Here is a 20,854-nt window from a genome sequence, read left to right as displayed (position 1 = left end):
CTGTTAATAACAACTACTTCTGTGGCCTTAATGTAAAATCTATTCTTTCTAGAATTGAATTTTCTGGAATTTATAAACTTGTATTAGGTCGTCTTAAGTATGAAAGAATTACCAAATTTATAGCATTCAGTTCTGTTGATTTTTAAAATTCTGTCACAAGTAGGCTAAAGAAGATTTATGATTCCTTAATATTTCTTTATTTTTAGCTGTGTATTAAAATTTTATATTATGGAAAATTATACAAATTAAGTAGTATAAAGAACTTGTGAGTAAGTTGTTCAGCTTAAAACTGTTAGCAAATCACGGCCACTCCTGTTTCATGCATATTTCTACCAACTTCTGCCTCCCCCAGGGTATCATATGCCACTCATAAATGTTTCACAGTGTTATACCTGCTACTCTTTTTTAATAGCATAACTGGAATACCATTACTCCATTAAATTTTTTTTAATATCCTTGATATCACTAATTCCAAGACACTTCTTCAGTTTCCCTGATTGTCTTCAAAACTTTTTAAAAAGATAATTTATTTGTTTGAAATAATATTGAAATATACATGTCAATTGGTTAGTCTCATGTCTGTTTTTAAAACAGCTTTGAGATATAATTCACATCCAATAAATGGCACATATTTAGCATGTACAGTTTTACAAACTTTGATATATTTGTACACTTGTGAAACTATCACCATGAGCAAAATCATGAGCATAGCCATCGCCCCACAAAGTTTCCTGGCGTTCCTTTGTAGGCCCTCTCTCTTGCCCCATTTCCCCCCGGCAGCCAATGATCTACTTTCTGTCACTACAGATTAGTTTGCAGTTGCTATAATTTTATATGAATGGAATCATGCAGCTTGTATTCTTCTTTGGTCTGTGTTCTTTCTCCGAGCATACTTACTGTGTGATTTGTATCTGTTCATTCCTTTTCATTGCGGGGTAGTAGTCTGTTATACAGGGGGACCACCATTTATCTGTTTACCTGGTGGTGATCACTGGGTGGTTTCCAGTTTTTGCTATAAAGCTGCTATGAACATTTTTTTTTTCTTTGAGACAGAGTCTCACTCTGTTACCCAGGCTGGCGTGCAGTGGTGCAATCTCGGCTCACTGCAACCTCCGCCTCCCAGGTTCAAGCGATTCTCTTGCCTCAGCCTCCCGAGTAGCTGGGATTACAGGCGCCCGCCACTACACCCAGCTAATTTTTGTATTTTTAGTAGAGACGGGGTTTCACCATGTTGGCCAGGCTGGTCTCGAGCTCCTGACCTTGTGATTCGCCCTCCTCGGCCTCCCAAAGTGCTGGGATTACAGGCGTGAGCCACCGTGCCCGTCCTGAACATTTTAATATACAAGTGTTTATATGGATATACACTTTCATTTCTCCTGGGTAAATACCTAGGAGTGGAATGGTTGGACCAAATGGTATATGTATATTTCACTTTGTAAGAAGCTGCTGAACTCTTTTCCAACATCCTTGCTAGAACTTGCTATAGTCAGTTTTTATAACTTTCAGTCATTTTAATAGGTACATATCTCATTATGGGTTTTTGTTGTCATCTTTTTTTTTTTTCTTTTTTTAGAGACAAGATCTTGCTCTGTCACCCAGGCTAGAGTACAGTGGTGTGATCATAGCTTACTGTAACTTCGAACTCCTGGTCTCAAATGATCCTCCCACCTCAGCCTCCTGAGGTCCAGCTTATTTTTTACTTTTTGTAGAGATGGGGTCTCGTTTTGGTACCCAGGCTGGTCTCCAACTCTTGGCCTCAAGTGCTGCCTCGGCCTCCTGGAGTGCTGAAATTACAGATGTGGGCCACCGTGTCTAGCTTCATTGTGGTTTTAATTTGCATTTCCCTAATGACTAATAATGTTGAGCATTTTTTGTGTGGTATTTCCCATCTGTATTCTTTAGTAAAGCTACTTTGATAAAGAACCACTGCCACCAGGGACTTGATTGTTTCCAGGGCATTTGGGTGGACAGAGATGGGAAATACACACATACACATTATAAGATAAAATATGAGTTCATTCAATATTTCCAATTCGAAGTTATGATACGGGATTTTTACCTAGACTGCTTGTTTCTCCTTTTCTTACATACTGAAAATTCTAGTTCTGAGTAACATTGTGCTTTTAATCATTTGTTGCACATAAAACAGTCACAGCATTACCAACATTACCTTCAGTAACACAGTTACTGAAAAGTTATGTCGAGGAGGGAGATGAGTAATCAAATTTGTATTTCAAAATCATTTGAAATAGTTTCTCTTGATGGTTATATCACCAGTTTCATAAACATTTAGGTTACTTTGATTCATTTTACTTTCAAATTTTAGAGATTGAATTTTAATTTAAATCTGTTTTATAATTATGTAAAATATTTACATGTTTCCAAAGTTCAGTCTGAAAAACATGATTTTTTTTTTTCTTTTTGAGATGGAGTTTCACTCTTGCCAAGGCTGGAGTGCAGTGATGCAATCTCAGTTCACTGCAACCTCCGCCTCCCGGGTTCAAAGCGATTCTCCTGCCTCAGCCTCCCGAGTAGCTGGGATTACAGGTGCCTGCCACCATGCCCAGCTAATTTTTGTATTTTTAGGAGAGACGGGATTTCACCATGTTGGCCAGGCCTGTGTCGATCTCCTGACCTCAGGTGATCAACTGGCCTTGGCCTGCCAAAGTGCTGGGTTTACAGACAGGAGCCACCGTGCCCAGCCAAAACATGGTATTTTCAAATAGCTTTTATCCCTGTTCTTTTCCTGGCTTATATTCCAATTTTTAAAAAATGCTGGCCGGGTGCGGTGGCTCATGCCTGTAATCCCAGCACTGTGGGAGGCCAAGGTGGGTGGATTGCTTGAGCCTAGGAGTTTGAGACCAGCCTAGGCAACAAGTGAGACCCTCCCCCACCCAGTCTCTACAAAAAATACAAAAATTAGCTGGGTATGGTGGTGCATGCCTGTAGTCCCAGCTACTCTGGAGGCTGAAGTGAGAGGATCCCTTGAGCCCAGGAGATGGAGGTTGCAGTGAGCAGAGATCATACCACCACACTCCAGCCTGGGTGACAGAGTGAGACCCTGTCTCAAAACAAAACAAAACAAAAAAACTATCTATCTCTATGGGTGCTATGCATATATATTTGTGTGGCTCTCCAAGGTACTGTACACCCCTCCTTGCTTTTTTCTCATTCACTCTGGAAGGTGCTCCATAGCAGTATATACAGATAGTCCTCATTCCTTTTTTAGCTGCTATACTATAGTTTTTTCACCAAGTTCTTTTCTAGATAGGTTTGGGTTGTTTCCATTAATTTGCTGTTCCAATGTCTTAGTATCTTTTAATATTTTTGCCAATATATATTTGAGATCTATATTTTGATATTGGTATTTTTCCAGCATTTTATTGTGAAAATTTCAAAACACAGCAAAGTTTAAAGAATTTTATAGCGAACATCTATACTTACCACTACCTAAATGCTACCATTTATATCTTATATATTCATTTTACATAAGTACTCATTAATCCATGTTTTTTGACACATTTCATAATAAATTGTAGACATCTGTACACTTCCCCCTAAATAGTTCAACATGCATATCACTAAATAGAATTAATATTTGTTTACAATTTTTTCTTCTGATATAAAATGTATATACTGTGAAATGTATAAATCTTAAGTGTACATTCACTGTTTTGACAAATGCATGTACTTGTGGAATCCAAACTCCTGTCGATATACAGAACATTACCAATCACGCCAGAAAGTTCCTTCATATTCCTTCATGTTATCTTTGCTTTGATGTTTTTTCTACCATCAGCTTGGTATTGTAGAGTCACTGCAAATTTGTCTGTTTTGGATGCTCTGTGGTTAGGTTTCTCTACTGATTTTGCTTATATTTTTCATAACATTGATCTGTGTATTTCTATAATAGAACCTTAAATTACATCAGCTCTTCAGTGAAGATACAGATTTGATTCCCCACTCCCCACCTACTGTTTTGTTTTGTTTTGTTTTGGAGAAAGAGTCTCGTTCTGTCGCCCAGGCTGGAGTGCAGTGGTGCCATCTTGGCTCACTGCAACCTCCGCCTCCCGGGTTCAAGCAATTCTCCTGCTTCAGCCTCCTGAGTAGCTGGGATTACAGGGATTACAGGCGTGTGCCACCACACCCAGCTAATTTTTGTATTTTTAGTAGAGACGGGGTTTCACCATGTTGGTCAGGCTGGTCTTGAACACCTGACCTCATGATCCACCTGCCTCGGCCTCCCAAAGTGCTGGGATTATAGGTGTGAGCCACCGCGCCCGGCCTGTTTTTTCCCCTTAAACACTTTTGAGATATAATTCTCGTACTATAGCACTCAAATCTCTAAGTATATAGGCCAGATGTGGTGGTTCAGATTTGTAATCCCAACACTTTGGGAGGCAGAGGCAGGAGGATAGCTTGAGGCCAGGAGTTCAAGACCAGCATGGGCTACATGGAGAGACCCCGTCTCTACAAAACGGTTGTAAAAATTAGCTGGGCCTGATGGCTCGTACCTGTAGTCCCAGCTACTCTCAGGAAGCTGAGGTGGGAGGATCCTTGGGCTCAGGAGGTTGAAGGTATGGTGAGCCATCATCATGCCACTGTACTCCAGCCTGGCCAACAGAGTGAAACCCAGCCTGTATCAAACAAATAAATGAGTAAACGACTGAATGCATGGATGGATGGTTTGGGGTATGTTACATTATTAATTTTTTAAAATTGCAGTAAAAATAACATAAAAATTGCCATTTTTACCATTTTAATATATATAATTTAGTGGCTTCAGTAACGTTCACATTGTGTGTAACCATCACCACCATCCATCTCTAGAACTTTTTTTTTTTTTTTTTTTTTTGAGATGGAATCTCACTCTGTTGTCCAGGCTGGAGTGCAGTGGTACGATCTCGGCTCACTGCAACCTCCACCTCCCGGGTTCAAGCGATTCTCCTGCCTCAGCCTCCTGAGTAGCTGGGACTACAGGCACATTCCACCACACCCGGTTAATTTTTTTGGTATTTTTTAGTAGAGACGGGGTTTCACCGTATTGGCCAGGCTGGTCTCGAACTCCTGACCTCATGATCCGCCTGCCTCAGCCTCCCAAAGTGCTAGGATTACAGGCTTGAGCCACTGTGCCTGGCCTTGTAGAACTTTTTCATCACAAACAGAAACTCTATATCCATTTAACACTAACTCCCCATTTCTCCTCAGCATGTAGTAATCTCTATTTTACTCGTGCTTATGAATTTGCCTATTGTAGGTGCCTCATCTAAGTGGAATCGTTCAATGTTCCTTTTGCACCTGGCTTATTTTAACTATTAGCATCAAGTTTTCAGCTTCATTCATGTTGTAGCATGTGCCAGTCTTCATTTCTGTTTTTCTTTTTTTGTGTGTATTTTTGTGATGATTTTCAAATCTACAATTTTAATCCTTTTAAAGTGTACAATTCAGTGGCATTTAGTACATTCAGAGTGTTATGCAACCATCACCATGATCTGGCTCCAGAAGGTTGTTATCATCCCAAAAGGAAACCCCATGCCCATTCAGCAGTCACTCCCTATCCTCCCTCCCTGCAGCCCTGGCCACCACTGACCTGCCTCCTGTCTGTGTGAATCTGGCTCCTCTGAATATTTCATGTAAATGGAATCATACACAGAAGTCTTTCCTGCCTGGTTTATTTCACTTGCATCATTTTTTCAAGGTTTGTTCATGTCGTAATGTGTATTAATACTTTGTTTCTTTTTATTGCCAGATAATATTCCAAAAAATGTGCCATATTTGGTTTATCCACTCATTAGTTAATAGACATTTAGGTTGTGTCCACTTTTTGGCTATTATGAATAGCACTGCAGTGAACACTTGGGTTTCAGTTTTCATGTGGATGTGTGTTTTCATTTCTCTTGGGTATAAACCCAGGAGTGAAATTTCTGGGTCAGAGGCTAACTCAGCTTAGATTTTTGAGGAACCGCCAGACTGCTTTCCAAAGAGGCTACACCATTTCACATTCCCACTGGCAGTGTATGTGGGTTCCAGTTTCTCCACATCCTCCCCAACGCTTGTCAAATGTCTTTTTGGTTCTAACCATCCCACTGGGCGTGGACTGGTGCAGCTCTGTGATTTTGACTTGTCTTTCTCTAATAGCTAATGATGTGCAACATCTTACTGCCCATTTGTATATCTTCTCTGGAAAAATGTTTACTCAGATCCTTGCCTTTTTTCGGGGGAGGGTGGTCATTTGTCTCAACTAAAGAGAACTTGTATCTAGAATTCATAAAGCATTCTTTCTTTTTTTTTTTTTTTTTTTTAAAAAAAGAGACAGTGTCTCACTCTGTTGCCCAAGGTGGAACACAGTGGCCATTCACACGTGTGATCATAGCTCACTGCAGCCTCGGATGCCTGGCCTCAAGCGGTCCTCCCACCTCAGCCCCCTGAGTAGCTAGGACTATCGGCATGAGCCACCACGCTTGGCTGTTCATAAAGAATTCTTTATGTATTCTAGATACAAGTCCCTTGTGAGATATATTATTTGTAAATATTTTATCCCATTTTGTGGACTGTCTTTTTACTTTCTTGATGGTGTCCTTTGTAGTATAAAAGTATCTGATGATGTTCAATGTATGTACTTTTGTTGCTTGTTTTTTTGGTGTCATGTGGAAGAAACCATTGCCCAGTCCAGGGTTAAGAAAGTTTCTGCCTAGGTTTTCTGCTAAGAGTTTTGTATTTTAGCTCTTGTATTTATGGTGTGAGGTAGGTCTAACTTCATTCTTTCTTTTGGTGTGTGTGGATATCCAGTTGTCCAAGCACCATTTGTTGAAAATAACTTTTCATTCTCCATTGAATTGTCTTTGGCACCATGGTTGGAAAAAAAAAATCAGTTGACCGTAAATGTGAGGGTTTATTTCTGGACTCTGAATTCTTTGCTCTCAATCTATATTTCTGTCTTTTGTTTTCTTTTTAAAACTAATTAAAGAGGATATTTGCAAAAGTATGCATTCATGAGCCACTGCTTTAAAACTTGTTTATGGTTTCCTGTATTTTATTTCAACCCATTGTCCATAATTACCTCATTTTGTCTGTCATGCTGTCTGGAAGGGAGTGCCAGTGGTGAAGTGTGATGTTAATGTCATCAGGATGGTGATGTTCCCATTTTTCAAAGATTGATTTGAACACAGATAGGAAGTATCTTCTGTTGGCAGTGATGACATAAAATGTTGAAAATGAAATATGCAAGCTTGTGAGTCAAAGATTTCCTTACCTTATTTGCATTTGAAATGCAGTACCACAAAAATATGTTGAATTAATGGTTATAACTTTTTCTTTATAAAGTAGACATTTTAGTACCATCAAAAACTATTCTTTATGATTATATATCTCTTTATAGAGTTCCTGAGTTGGAGGTAGAAGAAGAAACCCAAGTTCAAGAGATGACTTTAGATGAGTGGAAAAATCTTCAAGAACAGACCAGACCAAAGCCTGAGTTTAACATCCGGAAACCAGAATCCACTGTTCCTTCCAAAGCCGTGGTGATTCACAAGTCAAAATACAGAGATGATGTAAGCATTGCATTTCGTATGTAGAGGTAATCTTTACTTTTACCTTACTGGAAGTGAAATGTACCTTTCCACTTCTGTCTTGAAAATGGAACATTAGTAGTTGGCACTCTTTGTTTCTAATCAGAGATGATGCATGCCTAATTTTACTGTATTGTTCATTAAGAAAAGGAATTGAAACTTGAGGTATTGACAGATGCACTGAGCAGTTAGAGTGACAGTGCATCTTCTGCTCACCCTGGGACCATGCGGGGACTGTACACATACTGTGTATTAACTGTATTTCATTTTTCTCAAGGGAGAGTTACAGATTGTGTCTTGTACAATTCAGAGTTATTCAAAGGAGAACTACACTCTGTATTCCCTGAGTAGGTTACTTTCAACTCTGATTCTTGATAAGAGCATTTCACTGAGTAGTTGATGACTTTTTTTTTTTTTTTTGAGATGGAGTTTCGCTCTTGTTGCCCAGGCTGGAGTGCAGTGGCGCGATCTTGGCTCACCGCAACCTCCGCCTCCCGGGTTCAAGTGATTCTCGTGCCTCAGCCTCCCAAGTAGCTGGGATTACAGGCATGCGCCACCACCCTGGCTAATTTTGTATTTTTAGTAGAGACGGGGCTTTTCCATGTTGGTCAGGCTGGTCTTGAACTCCCGACCTCAGGTGATCCACCAGCCTCAGCCTTCTAAAGTGCTGGGATTACAGGCGTGAGCCACTGCACCTGGCCGAGTAGTTGATGACTTTTTAAACTGTGGTTGAGGTTCCATGTGCTTCTGACACCTTTCCCATGTTGGTTCAGCAGCTTTGCGCCCCCTGCCTAACTGCAGACGTGGCGGGAGATGAGTCCCCGAACGCTTGGCTGCTCGGTCAGGCACTGCCACAGCGGCCAGCGTGCTGCAGGGGTGCTCAGGGAGCTCCTCCGTGTTGTGAGGCCTTATTGCTCACGGCTTACGTCCAGCTCTTCTCAGAAGCTTCAGTTTTGCAGGGAGAGGTTTTGGGGAAACATCTAGCAGCATATGTTGATAGGGATGCCATGGGGTCATCAAGTCCCCGACTTGTTACTGAACTTAAGGCTAGGTCCACTGAAGCATTCCCATTATGGGATTTAGAATCTGTATCATTCCATCTACAGCTTGATACCAGTCGCTATGTCGAGGTGGGAGTGAGCAGGTAGCAGGTTCTTCCTCTCTGTGGGGTATTAGTTATTGATTTTCATGTGGAATCTCAGGAATGTTATGCTATTGTAGAGTTGTCATTTACACTTTGGTTAGTTTCATTTTCTGAGTGAGTACTTTGATTAGGTGTCATTTAAGATACAGGGTTCTTGGGAGGCCAAGGCAGGTGGATCACCTGAGGTCAGGAGTTCGAGACCAGCCTAGCCAACATAGTGAAACCCTGTCTCTACTAAAAATACAAAAACTAGCCAGGCGGGTGGCGGGTGCCTGTAGTCCCAGCTACTCGGGAGGCTGAGGCAGGAGAATCGCTTGAACCCGGGAAGCAGAGGTTGCAGCAAGCCGAGATCACGCCATTGCACTCCAGCCTGGGCAACAAAGTGAGACTTCGTCTCCAAACAAAACGAAAAAAAAGATACAGGATTCTCTCCCATCCTCTTGTTTTGGTCAGTCCAAGCTGTAGGAGGCCTTACTGAGTTTTGAGCTGTTCCACAAGAAATGGCTTTTTGTAGACATAGGCGGCCGGAGCTTTATTTCCCTGGCAATCTCTGGGAGGTGTTTTCTAACTCCATTAGCAAGCTGGGTTGGTTCTTAACCTGTCCTCTTCCTTTGTTCTTTTTTGTTCTAGGCATTGTAAATAAAAATTTCTCTAAAACAAATGTGCTGTCAGGATTGAAATATGCAGCTGACATGTTAGGTAAAAATAGAAGCTGCTCTTTCTTAATCCACACCAGATTTGTCCTCCCGGGCTCCAGAGGTCTCCCAGAATATTTGAAGCAAGTGGGTTAGCTGAGTCATCGAGCCTGGTCTCAGTGAAGCACACATCTTGGTCCTTGTTAATCTTGGAGGATTGAAGATTTTAGCTAGGAATTGTTCTTAAAGCAACAGAAGCCAGATCTTGGGTTCATCAGTTTACTTTGTTCTGGACACCTGAAGAGGCAGAAGCACTAGAATACCTAGTAAAGTTCAGACCTAGTAACAACCTCGCGTAAGGCACTGGGCGGTGAAAGCACTTGGGCCAGGGCCAGCTGGAGCTGCAAGTGGAGCCCAAGCCTTAGACTGTGTCCACTCCCTGCTCCACTGCCCCGAGGCCCTTCCTGCCCCTTCCTGCAGTGGGAGGCGACTCAGAGCAGGGCCCCCAGGGAGACCTTACCAGCGCTTCCCTGCTGAGTGCCAAACAAGGCAAGGGTTGAGTATTTTGCCTGTTACTATTTTTTGTGTGTATCTTTTTACAGAATGCCAGTGCTCCTGGACTGTTTTTCTTCACCTTTTTAGCATTAAGCATCCAACTACCTAAAGCCTCTGCTTTATTTTAACCTGAGACCTCAAAGGGGACACAAATGTTAAACATGAAGGCTGTCATGAGCATATGGCCTCAAGGTGTTGATATGCTCGTGGAAACTTTGCTCCATTTCCTGGTTGTAGGAATGTTTAATGTTGTAGCACTTTGGAGATTCTCATCTGAAATCACTGACATATCTTCCTTTCTGTAGGTTTTTACTTTACTTAAAGTGGGGGTTTTGTGTGTGTGTGTGTGATACCCATTATTATGAGTTGAAGCCAAATCAAATTTGGATCAGATTTAATTAATTTATTTAATATAGCTGTCACAAGAGATAGAATTTTAACGAAAGCAGTTCTTAAAAAGCAGCTTGACTTCTTTGTGCAGTGTTGGTAGAACACTCAGGTAACCATACTCTTGTTTTTATAAAGTTTCTCTATATTTTGAGTCAGAATTGTTTATTATAAATCATGTGATTTTTAGCACATGGTATTATAATCAGCACCCATGCTGAAAGGAATTTCTCTGTTCTGTTCTGGGAAGGGGATATTTCCTTATTTATCAAAGCATTTGTGAACAGATAAGACAGAAAATAAGCAGAAATGAAAACTTTTTTATCTCAGCAAAATACACTTAGATATAAAACATGTATATTGTTTGCTATTATTAGTCATGCCAAATCTTATATCTTAACCTGCTCAGCTGATAGAAATTTGGTCCCACTTGAAATCATAATAAGTTCAAAGATGTTTGGATTAAGATTGTAGTTGCAAGAATGTGGGACTGTAGAACATACAGAACTCACTATCTTAGAATCAGAACAGCAGTGCTGTCTTCCTTTGTCCAGCTCTGCAGCCCAGGGCCAGAGACACATCCAGAGAATGGCTCTGACTAGCCCCTGATGGTGTGTTTTAGCTCCTGTGTAGCACACTGCAGCCACTAAGCCAGATGAGTGTGGGGATGGCTGTGGACTTGTGCGTGTTTGATGCTGTAATTGTGTTTCAGATGGTAAAAGATGACTATGAGGACGATTCCCATGTTTTCCGGAAACCCGCCAATGACATCACATCCCAGCTGGAGATTAATTTTGGTAACCTCCCTCGTCCTGGGCGTGGAGCCAGAGGAGGCACCCGGGGAGGCCGGGGAAGGATCAGGAGGGCAGAGAACTATGGACCCAGAGCAGAAGTGGTGGTAGGTGTCTGTATTATAAATCCCGGATGGTTTGGTGAAAGAAGTTAATAAGGACAGTGCCCTGGGCCCAGGATGGTCTAATTTCAGAGGGTCATCAGTTTCTGCAGTCACTTCTTTCTGTAGCTAGTGTGGGACTGATGTTGGGGCATTTGGACAGTGTTGTAGCATCATGGACATCTTGCCTAGAGACCATTCTGTAGCCCTGGCTTCCAGGGTCTGCTGTGAAGGCACTCCCAGGATCAGAGAGAAACTCACTGTCATCCGCATTAGACAAGATCCCCAGGCTTGGGATTGAACTGGAGCACCTGGCGTTTTGCTTACTGTGGCCTGATTGTGTGCCTTGGGCTCAGGTGATGCTGTCAGAGTGGACAGAATCCTCCCTAAGATCTCAAGCCCTTTGTGAGGGGACCTTCCTCAACCCCTCCCCGGCTCACCTGCCTCACACCGTCCTCAGCCAAGGCTGCCTGATTCTAGCTCTCAACACAGCACGCTCCTTACCCCTGGCCTCTGCCTGCTGGCCTCCATTCATCCTTCCAGCCTCACTTCCTCACAGGTTTCTTTGATCACATCTCCTAGACCGATCAAGGTCTCGGAGCAAAGGAGTTTCTTTTCATTGAAGCCTGATCTCCGTGTGCGGCTGTATTCCCACTGGTGTGGCTATCGGTCAGCGGCTGCTTTTGCTCATTATCGGTTTACGCAGTGCCACGCAGTGCCTGGCATGTAGTAGGTGCTTCCTAATGTGGTATGGACACTTATTCATTGGAAATCAGCCCCAAGGCCCCATGGCACAGACCCCTTCTCTGTGGCTGGTCTTGGCAATGCTCCTCCTGCTGCCCGGTTCCCTCGCTCTAGGGAGCAGCCCCTGGAAGCAGTGTCTATGGTTTGTTTTTGCTTAAGCAGGAGCAAAAACACAATTTTTTGGGTGGGGGGTGTAGGGGTATATTTGGGGCCAGGTTGGAAATAGGGTCTATTCTGAGATAGGAAACACACCCTCACTCCTTTCCTATAGCGGAGCACTCCAGGGAGTGTGTTGGGAAACCACTCTGAGATCCAGTGCCACCCACCTCTTCACTGGCATCTGTCCCCACCTCCACAACCTGTGCATCCCCCCACCTCAGAACCGCCCTTAGGGCCCGCCCCCATCAGGTCACACTGTTTCCCAATCCAAGTCCTTGTTCCCTTTGCTCATCCATTGAGGTTCATCCCAGGGAGAACCTTCTCTTCCCACAAAACCTTGCCTGACCTTGGTGTCCACTGTGCCACCAAATTGCACTGGATGGCCCTCCTGTGGCCCCTCCTTCCCAGGACGTGTTAGTGAAGCTCCTGATTCGATGGTCAGTTTCTCCAGCACCGTGAGCTCCCCGAGGATAGGCACTGTCTGTGCTCCTCCAGTGCCCGGCACGCAGTAACCATTCTATTTACTCGATGAAGGACGTGCCCATGCAGAACCCCCCAGTAAGAGCTTGCAGGACGTAGGAAGGGAGGCAGCTCCTTTTTCGAGGAGGCTGGAGGCCTGTGTGGGAGGGGAGCTGTACTTTCCTGGGTTAGCAGTGACCTGTGACTCTCCCCTTCCCACTGTGGGTCCTGCCTCTAATGCAGGCCCCTCAGCGTTGGTGCCAGGCCCTTGTTATCCCATTGGGATATTGGGAATGGATGAAGGGGCAGTGGATTTCAAAGTATTTCTTTTCTTCTTTAGATGCAAGATGTTGCCCCCAACCCGGATGACCCAGAAGATTTCCCTGCGCTGTCTTGAAAGAGCCCTGTTTCCCAGCACCGCGGAGCTGCACTGCACACCTGTGGGGAGACTTTTCCGGCTGGGCCAAGGAGTCAGACTCTAAGAACAATAGATGTTGCTTTTCCCGTGTCGTGTAAATTTGTTGCACTTTTTCGGGCTGGGCTGTTAGAGGTGCTTCTCCAGAGGCTCGAGAGCAGGCCATTTCCCAAGAAGATGAAGAATGGTGACTGTGTTTTTATTGAAGGAATTTCAAATGAAGAACAGGAATAATGTTTAAAATGTGTATATAGAGATAGTATAGACTCCTCCGCGGAAGCATGGAGGGAAAGGAGGTTGTAAAATAGACTCCATGGAGACTCTTAGGAAGCAGTAGATTCCCAGGGTCTGTGCCTTTAGCGTTAGAGGAAACACATAGAGCTGGAACTGTTAATGGAAAGCAGTCACAGCTGAGTTTTCAGAGACCAAGAAATTAAAATACAATTGCACTTACTGTTTACTTGTAAATGTTATCTTCTCTCCTGGAATATTTTGAGTTCTGGTTTTCACTTAACCAATCATTTAAAAATCGCTATTGTGTAGCCACTGGCCACCACTCTGTGACACAGAATCAGAGAAAGCGTTGATTTTTAATGGTGATTTAAACTACCTCGTGGTTTCTGTGTGTGTGCACACACACATCTAGTGTTTGGGTGGTTTTTAGGAAGAATATTAAGTATGTGACTTCAAAAACCATGTTATTTAACCTGCCAATCAAATGGAAAGGGATCATGGCAAAAGCAAATACCGCATCCTTTTCTTCCGCAGAACTAGAGTCAGAGTTCGGCAGCTGCGTACAAAGGCCTCTGCCCTCGGCTTGAGCAAAAGTTGTAAATAACTAGTATTTATTAAGCACTTATAAGCAGTTTTTCTCACTTAGTCCTGGCTCCAGTTCTAGAGTTCCTCTTTATTGCTTTTGGTGAAAGTTTGGGGTTGGGGGTACTCCTCAGAGGTTCAGTAATTCACCTGGAGCCCCACCCTGAACAGAGCTGGACCCAGAGCCACACACGCCCGGGAACACACACTGTGCTGGGGAGGAAGTGGGCCTAGGAGGGCCTGCAGGTCCAGGCAGCTGTAGAGCTGCTAGAAGCTGGGGTGTTGCTCTCCCCGCTTTCTCATAGACACAGAGGTATTGTCTGCCTGTTGTCACACAGTTCATATGCTCGCTTGAGATGGAATCTGAACCTTGGTCCCAGGATCTGTGCTTTTTCCCACTTTGCCACACTGTCTAAGGTGGCTTTGAACTGGAACCCAAGTGCAAATAAAGGTTGGTATTCGCTCCTGACTTTGTGTAGAGAAAACAGTCCTTTGGTTACTCCAGGCCACAGCAGTCGGTCATGATTTTGTTGAATAATCAAAGTTGAATCCATACACGTTAGGGTCAGTTAAGGATGTTTGCTTTGGGTGATAGCCTACTTTTGGTCTCTTATTTAATTATTATCTGAGTACTAAGGTTTATCAACTGAGTGTTTTCTTCCCTTTCCTGGAAAAGGCAATGGATGCAAGTGCCCTGATTTCTGAAATCTGAACCTAGCCGGTACAACATCAGGGCTGTGTCATGAGTCAGTGGGTTTGAAGCTGTCACACTGTCATTTTGCCTAACCGCGGCTTTGAAGATTAGCCAGAGAGCCCTTTGAAGAAACTTTCCTTTAGTGTTGTGAATAGTACTTGAAAAGCCCACAGCACTTGGTTTAATGTTGCAGTTGCAAAAACACTGACAGTTCCTATCCCATAGAGCTGTTGACTCATGTGGTTGAAGACAGTTTTGGGGAACCCGGTGCACGTTCTGAACCTGTAATGGGCTATGTTTGCTTACCAGGGCTAGCTCTCGCTGACTTGGTCGTGTGCCTGGATGTAGGCATTTTGTTTGCACCCTTTCTGGATCGTGCCAGGTTGTACATAGCCCCAAGTGCCCCAGAGAAGCCAGGGAGGACAGAAGCGAAGGGCAGGGGGGTGTCACCAGCATGCCGTAGGGACAGTCAGATGCGGAGGCGGCAGGACCTTTTGGACCACAGTGCCCCGGCCAGACTCCTCAGGTGCTTGTGACGTGGGTGTGGACATGTCCTGAGGCAGGGCACCCTGGGCACCACGTTTCTGGCTGGCGACTTAGACTCAAGCAGAGTAACCCCATGAAAGACGCCGATGAGGGCTGTCGTCCCCAAGTCTCCTGAAAAGTGGAGGTCAAGCAAGTTTGAGCTGGTTATAGCCAAGCCCAGGCTGGACTGGATCATGTCTGAATCAGGAGTTGACTGCTAGGCCTCAGGGGTGTCTGAGTTGTGCCACCAGGGCGGCTCCTGAAGACTCAGCTCAGGGTGAGGTCCTGGGGCTGCTGCGCACAGCCTGTCACCAGGTGGGGAAAGCTGCCCTGCAGTAACTGGGCTGGGGGGCCAGATCCTCTAGAGATAGGGGTGCTTGGCTGGGTGCGGTGGCTCACACCTGTAATCCCAGCACTTTGGGAGGCCAAGGCAGGCAGATCACTTGAGGTCAGGAGTTCGAGACCAGCCTGGCCAACATGGTGAAACCCTGTCTCTACTAAAAATACAGAAATTAGCCGGGCATGGTGGCAGACGCCTATAATCCCAGCTACTCAGGAGGCTGAGGCAGGAGAGTCGCTTGAACCTGGGAGAAGGAGGTTGCAGTGAGCCTAGATCGCGCCACTGCACTCCAGCCTGGACAACAAGAGCAAGACTCTGTCTTTGGAAGAAAAAAAAAATTTTTTTTAAAGGGAGGTGCTGCCCGAGAGGGAGGGGTCAGTACCCAACTTGGGATGAAAGCCTAAGCTGCATGTCAGACCAGCCTGGGAAGAGGCAGGCTGGACACACTGCTGCCGGCTGGGAATGCCTCCGAAGTCAGAGTTGGATGCTTTGAACAAGACCCCTCTAGCCTAATGTTGCTCATGAGCCTTTGGCGTTTTCATTCCACGCAAGGTGGGCCCCTCTGAGCCAGCCAGCCTCCTTCCTTGTGCTGGTCAGACTTCAGACCATTTCCTTCTGTTGATCAGCAAGTCCATGCCATTCCAGCACATGGGAGCTTCACGGGAAGGAGACTGCTGTCCTCTGAAACTGTACTGTGTGGTGCTGGCAGGTGCTTCGGAGCAGCTGAGCCTGCGTCTCCGAAGCTGGGAAAGGCAGAACAGGAGCTGCCCGTGCCTGCCCTGTTCTCAGCAGCAGTGGGCCTGCCTGCTCTCTCCACATGGCGGCCTCCGCTGTAGACACAGAAGACAGATTTGCTCATTTTCTTTGGCTGCTGCTGTCTCCTCTCAGCCTTCTGCAAGGACCATGGCCCATGTGAACAGCCTTCCCTGAACCCTCCCGACACTCATGCCTGCTTCAGACAACCTGGGGTGGGCTGCGGGCGTGAGAGGCTTTGGCCTGGCTGTGTCCCACAGGGGGCCTGTGTTGTGGATGGAGGATGAGATGTGGAAAAGGGAATGAGGAAGAAAAAATGCAGGGATATTTTAAAACCTTTTTATTATCAAATAAGATACAGATAAAAGTGCAAAACTAGACTGGGCATGGTGGCCCACGCCTGTAATACTTTGGGAGGCTGAGGTGGGAGGATTGCTTGAGGCCAGGAGCTCAAGACCAGCCTGAGCAACACAGTAAGACCATGTCTCTACAATAAATTTTAAAATTAGGTGGGTGGCACACACCTGTAGTCATAGCTACTTGGTAGGCTGAGGCAGGAGGATGGCTTGAGCCCAGGAGTTTGAGGTTACAGTGAGCTATGATCATGCCACTGCACTCCAGCCTGGGTGACAGAGAAAAACTTCATCTCTTAAAAAAAGTGCAGAACTGCCTTGTAACCACATTTTCCTCCAAAGCCTGGCCACATGGACCATGCTGATCACCACCTCATCCCCGCGCTCCCAGGACTCGCTGCCCCCAGGCGTTCCCCTCCACGCCAGTGCTGCCTTTTCAAAGAAAAGTCTTTCAGACTTTAAGTCCGAAGGATGCCCCTCCACCTACCCGCTTTCCCCCTGCACCTATGGCAAAGCCTGGTTACTGAAGGAGCAGAGCGTTTGCTTGAGAGCCTGGGAGCCCTGTCTTGTCATGCCTTGTCATTTTACACTCAGGCAAGGACGCTGTCTTTCTTGCTACCTGGCTACTATTAGGGAAGGTAGAAGCTGAAACCAGATTCAGTCCCTGAGCCCCACATCCTTTCTACACACTCCTGAAATTTCCAGTGAAAGGACTAGTCCCTTGGGCAAAGCTGTTAGGAGAGGGGACAGGAAAAGGGACGCCTGTACCTCAGGCAGGGGATGAAAGGAGACATGGAGTGTTTGCCTCTGTGCTCAGCCACTCTGAGCCATGTGGAGATGGCCATGGTGCCTAGCAGGGTACTGCACACTGCAGCAGTGCAGAGGGCCCACGCTCAGGTATTCTCCATGCAAACCAGATGGGACTAAAACTTGGCTCCCTAGGCCTAAAGGCCTAGCGGCTCCTGCCTGCTTTGCCCAGCCCAGCTTTTCTGCACATCTCCTGTTGCTCCTGGAAAGCCTCTGCCTGGCCACAAAGTTTCCTTGGACTCTAGATGAAAGGAATTTCCCAAACCAGATTGCAAAGGCTCTCACACCCCCCACAGCTACGCCTTGGGCCAATCAGGCCTCTGTGGGGAAAATCAGGGAACCACTGCCATCTGAGCACTCTTTTCTTTCTTTCTTTCTTCCTTTCCTTTCTTTCCCTTCCTTTTCTTCCTCCCCTCCCCTCCCGTCCCCTCCCCCCTCCCGTCCCCTCCTGTCCTGTCCAGTCCCGTCCTGTCCAGTCCTGTCCCATCCCGTCTCCCCTCCCCTCCCCTTTCTTTTTTGTCAGAGTCTCGCTCTGTCGCCCAGGCTGCAGTGCAGTGGCGCGATCTCGGCTCACTGCAAGCTCTGTCTCCCGGGTTCACGCCATTCTCCTGCCTCAGCCTCCCAAGTAGCTGGGACTACAGGCACCCACCACCACGCCCGGCTAATTTTTTGTATTTTTAGTAGAGACGGGGTTTCACCGTGTTAGCCAGGATGGGCTCAATCTCCTGACCTCATGATCCACCTGCCTCAGCCTCCCAAAGTGCTGGGATTACAGGCGTGAGCCACCTCGCCTGGCCTGAACACTTTCTTTACAAAACTGGGATTGGGCACACCCAATCCCAGAGGGCTGAATTACATAACTTTGGGAGCTCAAAGCCATTTGTAAGGTAAGGAGTGCCTGTCATGTGGCATCAACTTGTACATAAACCCACAGGAGGCTTCTGAGAGTCTCAAATGTTCTCAGACACTGAGGCAGGGTAAGACATTTCTCCTCAAGAACCACCACCCTGCAAAGGGACTGAGGGCGCCTTCAGCAAGGCTGCCTTTTCTGGGTACCCATGTGTGCTGCCCCCCCCCGCCCCCCGCCCCTGCCCAGGAACTTGGCTCACATTGACTTCAGTGTGCCTGGCACTCCCTGGAGTTGTGCGATGAACAACCTGCACAACTGTACTGGCGGCCCACATGGATACTGGCCACGGGTCTTGCGTCAGAGCAACAGTGAGGAAAACGTTTCAAATATCTGAGACAAGTTCTAAGCAAACTGACCACAATGTGCATGTTTTGCTGGTGAGAGGATAGAGCTGGAGCCAGCGGTGATGCTGGGGAAGTTTTCAGGAAGAGGGAAGGTGGATAGAAAGCAGGAGAAATGGGAACGCCATGTGGCCTATGAGGGACATGCTTGGGGAACTGGCTTGCTGTGACCAAGGTAGAAAGATGCCCTGGGAATTTTTACTGAGGCTCCCCGGCAGGCCCAGGCAGGGTGAGGCTGCGTGGGTGTTGCTGATTGATGAATAGACCCTGCCATCACTGCATACCTCCGGGGGTGCCTTCCACACGGCATCTGTACAAACAGCACACCTGGGGTGTGTGGCCACAGCCAGCAAGTCACTAAGTTGACCCATCGATGCAGCCTTCAAAAATTTGGTGCGAACTTTTCTGGGGAGATGGAGGGGCCTCAGCTTCCATCAGATCATCGCACAGGGGCTCCTAGCCTAAGAAAGTGTCAGCAGCACTGCCCTGCTGCGCCTGGAATGGGCCTGCTACCATCCCAGGGCGGGTGTCAGCCCGGCCATTCCCAACCCAGTCAGGCCGAGGCCCACCTAAAGGAAGGCCCTGGGCTGATGGCTCAATACCCAGTGGAAGAATGAGGCAGACGCACCTGCTGAGAGGCTTCAATTGCACCTGGAGAGAACTTGCAGTGGGCAACGGGCGTGTCCAGGAGAGACCTTCCCCGCAGGTCTAGTCCTTGTGGATCCCGAGCCAGATCAGAAGCCGGTCTAGAAAGGTGACAGCCAACCATCGCTGGAAAAGGGAGGAGATGGACAGCGCTGTACTTAACCACCACCACCACCACAGGGCCTGTCTCAGGGCTTGAGTTTGTGTGGACGGCAAGGACTAGTTTCCTGGGCCGCTAACTCTCAACCGCAAGGCAAACTTGGGTTGGGGCCCAGAACGGCCATCAGCCGTTACCCTCCAGCCTGGCCAGTGAGTGCTGAGTGGACACTCCGCGGCTACTTGAGGACACGCCAACCGCGGTCCTGCCGGGCCGCTCCGTGCGTCTCCCTCCGGCTGGGTCCCGGCTGACCCCGCAATCCAGGCGCAGGCAAGGGAGACCCCGCTGGCTCCACCGCCCAGGCCACCTTGAAGTCCCCGCTGGAGGAGGTGCAGCGGACCCGCTCCCGGGGAGCCCGTCCCGCGCCCTCCCTCCGAGAAGCCCCTTCCTCCAGCTCCTTCCTCTGCCCGCCGGCCCGAGAGCACCGAGGCGGCTTCTCTGTCCTGTGTACTGCCCAGGACAAGCGGCATTGGAAGCGAGTGAGCCGTTCCCAGCTGGGGGCAGCAACAGCCCGGGGCCAGGGAAACGCATGGGGGCCTGGACCGTCCGGTGGCACCGAGTAGGCGGGTGCCAGGACGCCAGACACGCTGCATTCCCCGGAGTCCCACGCCAGGGAGAACGGCCCCGCCGGAAAAGACGTCTTGTTTAACACAGAGAAACACACCCAGGGCCAGGAGAAACCATTGTCCTCCCCGAGTCCCACAACGCACAAAGCACACGGTGGCCCTCCCACGCGGAGTCGTCTCCCCCTTTAGAAACAGACTTGGCCCGTTAGAGCCTCCGCGGCCAGGCCGGAGCCTCCTTACCTGGGGATTTCTGTGTGGACCCAGCACGCGTCGTCCAGAAGCGTGTCAAAGCCATGCAGACTTGCTGCCAAAGAGTCAGGCGGGGTTAGAGGCGGGGAGGCAGAGGCGGGAGGCCCCCCCACTCCCACACAGGCCAGGGACCCCCGAGGCGCTGGGGAGGAATCCGGAAGGCTTTGCTCAGGGGGATCCATTTCTCCCCCAATAAACGGATAGACACAGGGAGGCTAGGACGTAAGGGCAGGCTGCGCCAACCGCTTGGAAGACAAAATGCCCAAAATCAATGTGGAAAAGCTAAAGCTAGGACGACATAATATAGCAGGACAGTGAGCGTGACCCCCTACCCACGGCGCTGAGGCCAGCGTCCTGCTATTAACTGAGCAGCTCACCAGCGTCACAACAGCTGCTAACGGGAGAGGAGCGGGCAGTGGCGACTGTGCATTTTTACACTTCTCCTGGACAGCATTAATTTTATTTTTTTTACTAGGCACAATATATATGGCTCTTAGCGTGTGCCAGACACTTGTTCTCAGCTATGAAAAATATTAACTTTTCATTTCATCCTCACACAACCCTGTAAGATGGATACTGCCATCCCCATTTCAGAGAAGAAACGGGTTTAGGGAGCCTAAGTCACTTAGCCCAAATCTAAGCTAAGTGGCAGCACTTAGGTTTGCAAACAGCCTGGGCCCAGAATGCATGTTCTCAACAATTGTACCAAGCTGCTTTTTCACACAGTGTACAGCAAAAGC

At 47.1% G+C, this 20,854-nt stretch overlaps 1 protein-coding gene and 1 long non-coding RNA gene across 3 annotated transcripts in view; one reads left to right on the top strand and one right to left on the bottom strand.

The window, feature by feature from the left end:
* HABP4 (hyaluronan binding protein 4) overlaps positions 1 to 14,243 on the top strand; it is a 41,404-nt gene extending 27,161 nt beyond the window's left edge. The window contains exons 6-8 of one of the 2 annotated variants that reach the window (XM_034967816.2): positions 7,379 to 7,550; positions 11,002 to 11,187; positions 12,884 to 14,243. In XM_034967816.2, the coding sequence (XP_034823707.1) occupies positions 7,379 to 7,550; positions 11,002 to 11,187; positions 12,884 to 12,940 (415 nt within the window). In that variant the 3' untranslated portion in view covers positions 12,941 to 14,243. Of the gene's footprint in view, positions 1 to 7,378; positions 7,577 to 11,001; positions 11,188 to 12,883 lie in introns of those variants that run through there. The other variant, XM_063594303.1, reaches the window with a different exon arrangement.
* LOC134728570 (uncharacterized) lies at positions 13,792 to 20,677 on the bottom strand. Its single transcript, XR_010109114.1, has 3 exons — positions 20,106 to 20,677; positions 19,126 to 19,268; positions 13,792 to 16,163 (listed from the first exon to the last, which is right to left on the bottom strand). It is a non-coding gene; the product is annotated as an uncharacterized LOC134728570 (long non-coding RNA).
* Between the last annotated feature and the right edge of the window lie 177 nt (positions 20,678 to 20,854).

This window comes from Pan paniscus, chromosome 11 (genome assembly GCF_029289425.2).
Source record: "Pan paniscus chromosome 11, NHGRI_mPanPan1-v2.0_pri, whole genome shotgun sequence".
Classification (NCBI taxonomy): Eukaryota; Metazoa; Chordata; class Mammalia; order Primates; family Hominidae; genus Pan; species Pan paniscus.
This window is presented reverse-complemented; position numbering and strand designations above follow the sequence as displayed.